General features: G+C 44.2%; 1 protein-coding gene across 1 annotated transcript; it reads right to left on the bottom strand.

The window, feature by feature from the left end:
• Nucleotides 1-191: 191 nt before the first annotated feature.
• On the bottom strand, nt 192-654 carry LOC101862344 (RNA-binding protein 24-A; the record flags this gene model as incomplete). The annotated part of the gene is given in 1 exon segment (XM_005097420.3): nt 192-654. A coding segment is annotated over 1 exon segment (197 nt), but the record flags the coding sequence as incomplete, so codon positions are not given.
• Nucleotides 655-1,983: the final 1,329 nt, after the last annotated feature.

Raw genomic sequence — 1,983 nt, 5'->3', positions numbered from 1 at the left:
ACAGACAGACAGACAGACAGACAGACAGACAGACAGACAGACAGACAGACAGACAAAGCGTAACCCAAGGAACATACAAGCGTGGCGTTGACTGCTCTCCGTCTTATGTACCTGACGGTATGGGGAGAGAGTAAGTAAGTAAAGAGCAGACCAATAATAGGAGAAAAAAAAAAAAAAAAAAGATTCCACTTACAAATCCGTATCCCCTGCTTTTGCCGGTCTGTCTGTCTGTGATGACGACCGCCTCCTCGATATCCCCGAACTTGTCGAAATACTCCCGTAGGCTCTGGTCCGTCGTGTGGTAGGGCAGACCTCCGACGAAGATCTTGGTGAACTGGGTGTCCTTCTGGCCAGTGATGGACAGCATGGTGGGCGTTGTCACGGCCATGGTGGGGCTACTGGACTGTGGGCTGGGCCGAAGGTAGTATACGCCGGAGGCTTCAATGGTGGCGGTTGGCGGAGGGAGAGAAGGACAGAGATTTCCTTAGTGAGGAGAGGTAGAGAGTGAGAGAAGGTCGCACAAACGACAGGATCGCTGTTGGGATGCGTCTAGGGGTGTTGTGGTGGTACCTTCAGGTGTTCTGGAATATTCTCACTGCTTCACCGGCGTTTTGGAGGGTTGTGTCGAGAGTATATGTCTTCCCTTTCAGCTACACCTGCCAGGAGAAAAAAATGAAACATTGAATTTTAAAACAAAACACGGTTTGTGTAAATAACATTTCTATTAGATAGTCAACATGCTTAATCAAATGATTTAATAATTAAAAACTCAAGTGTCATTTTTAAAAAAAACAATAACACAAAACAAAGCACAAAAAACTCGATTACCTTTCTGAAAGCACGTACTTTATTTATGTTTATAAAATTGAGGCTGCTAAGAGGGGTTTTATATTTGGGTTCATTGTGACATCACCGTCTCATGTTCAAGTTTTACCTATCTATCATTATTCTTTTTGTTTCAATCATGTCTTTAAAAAAATTATAATTCCCAAACTCGACCAATTGATGAAATGGGGCTCATGGTGTTCGTAAATGCACGCCCGTATTTCAGTCTTTCCATAACTTCAAACTATACTGTTTCTGGCTACTGTTTTATTCCTCGGTCTCATTTCAGTAAGACTAATTTGTATATTTCAACCTTCCGAAAACTCCAATCGTTACTAGTAACTTCTTTTATCTGTGAAATCTTTGCCCTCCCTGAGAAACTGATTTCTTTATGAGATGGTCCTATTTTAAACCTAGAACAGGACACAACAGGCCGAAGCATCACATGTTCTCCCGATTCAAGATCAGTGATGGGCCCAACTGTCCTTGTGGTGCCAGCCGCCAAGATGCACAGCATATTCTCTACGTAGGACTGCCCGCTACAGGATACGGCAAGACAAAACTACTGGCCTCAAACCAGGGACATGCACCAGAGGCTGTATGGCAGCCCTCTCGATCTTGGAATCACTGTGGAGTTCATCAACACTTCTGCCCTCACCATCTAATCTACCATGAAGAAGAAGAAGAAGAAGAAGAAGAAGAAGAAGAAGAAGAAGAAGAAGAGTAAGAAGAAGAGGAAGAAGAAGAAGAAGAAGAAGAAGAAGAAGAACAAGAAGAAGAACAAGAACAAGAAGAAGAACAAGAACAAGAACAAGAACAAGAAGAACAAGAACAAAAAGAACAAGAAGAACAAGGTTCTATCCAACTTTATCCAGATAGCTACTCCCTCCTCTACACTGGATAAATAGCTCTCGCTGTCTCAGTTTGTTGCTACTACCCCAGCGGAGATTCCCGATTAGTGGATCTCCGTCTAGAATTACGCCCCATGCCCATCGGTGCGGACCTGACGTTTCCAACCGGAAGACGGTAACGCTTGTTAGATTTGAGGGTGGTTAGGACGAAGCTGTCGAACGAAGCTGACAGCTGGGCATTTTTCTCTCCCTCCCTCCCTCTCTCCTGCTCTCTCTCTCTCTCTCTCTCTCTCTCTCTCTCTCTCTT

Source organism: Aplysia californica, unplaced genomic scaffold, assembly GCF_000002075.1.
Source record: "Aplysia californica isolate F4 #8 unplaced genomic scaffold, AplCal3.0 scaffold00154, whole genome shotgun sequence".
NCBI classification, from domain to species: domain Eukaryota; kingdom Metazoa; phylum Mollusca; class Gastropoda; order Aplysiida; family Aplysiidae; genus Aplysia; species Aplysia californica.
The sequence above is the reverse complement of the archived record's forward strand: the minus strand, read 5'-3'. Positions and strand labels throughout refer to the sequence as shown.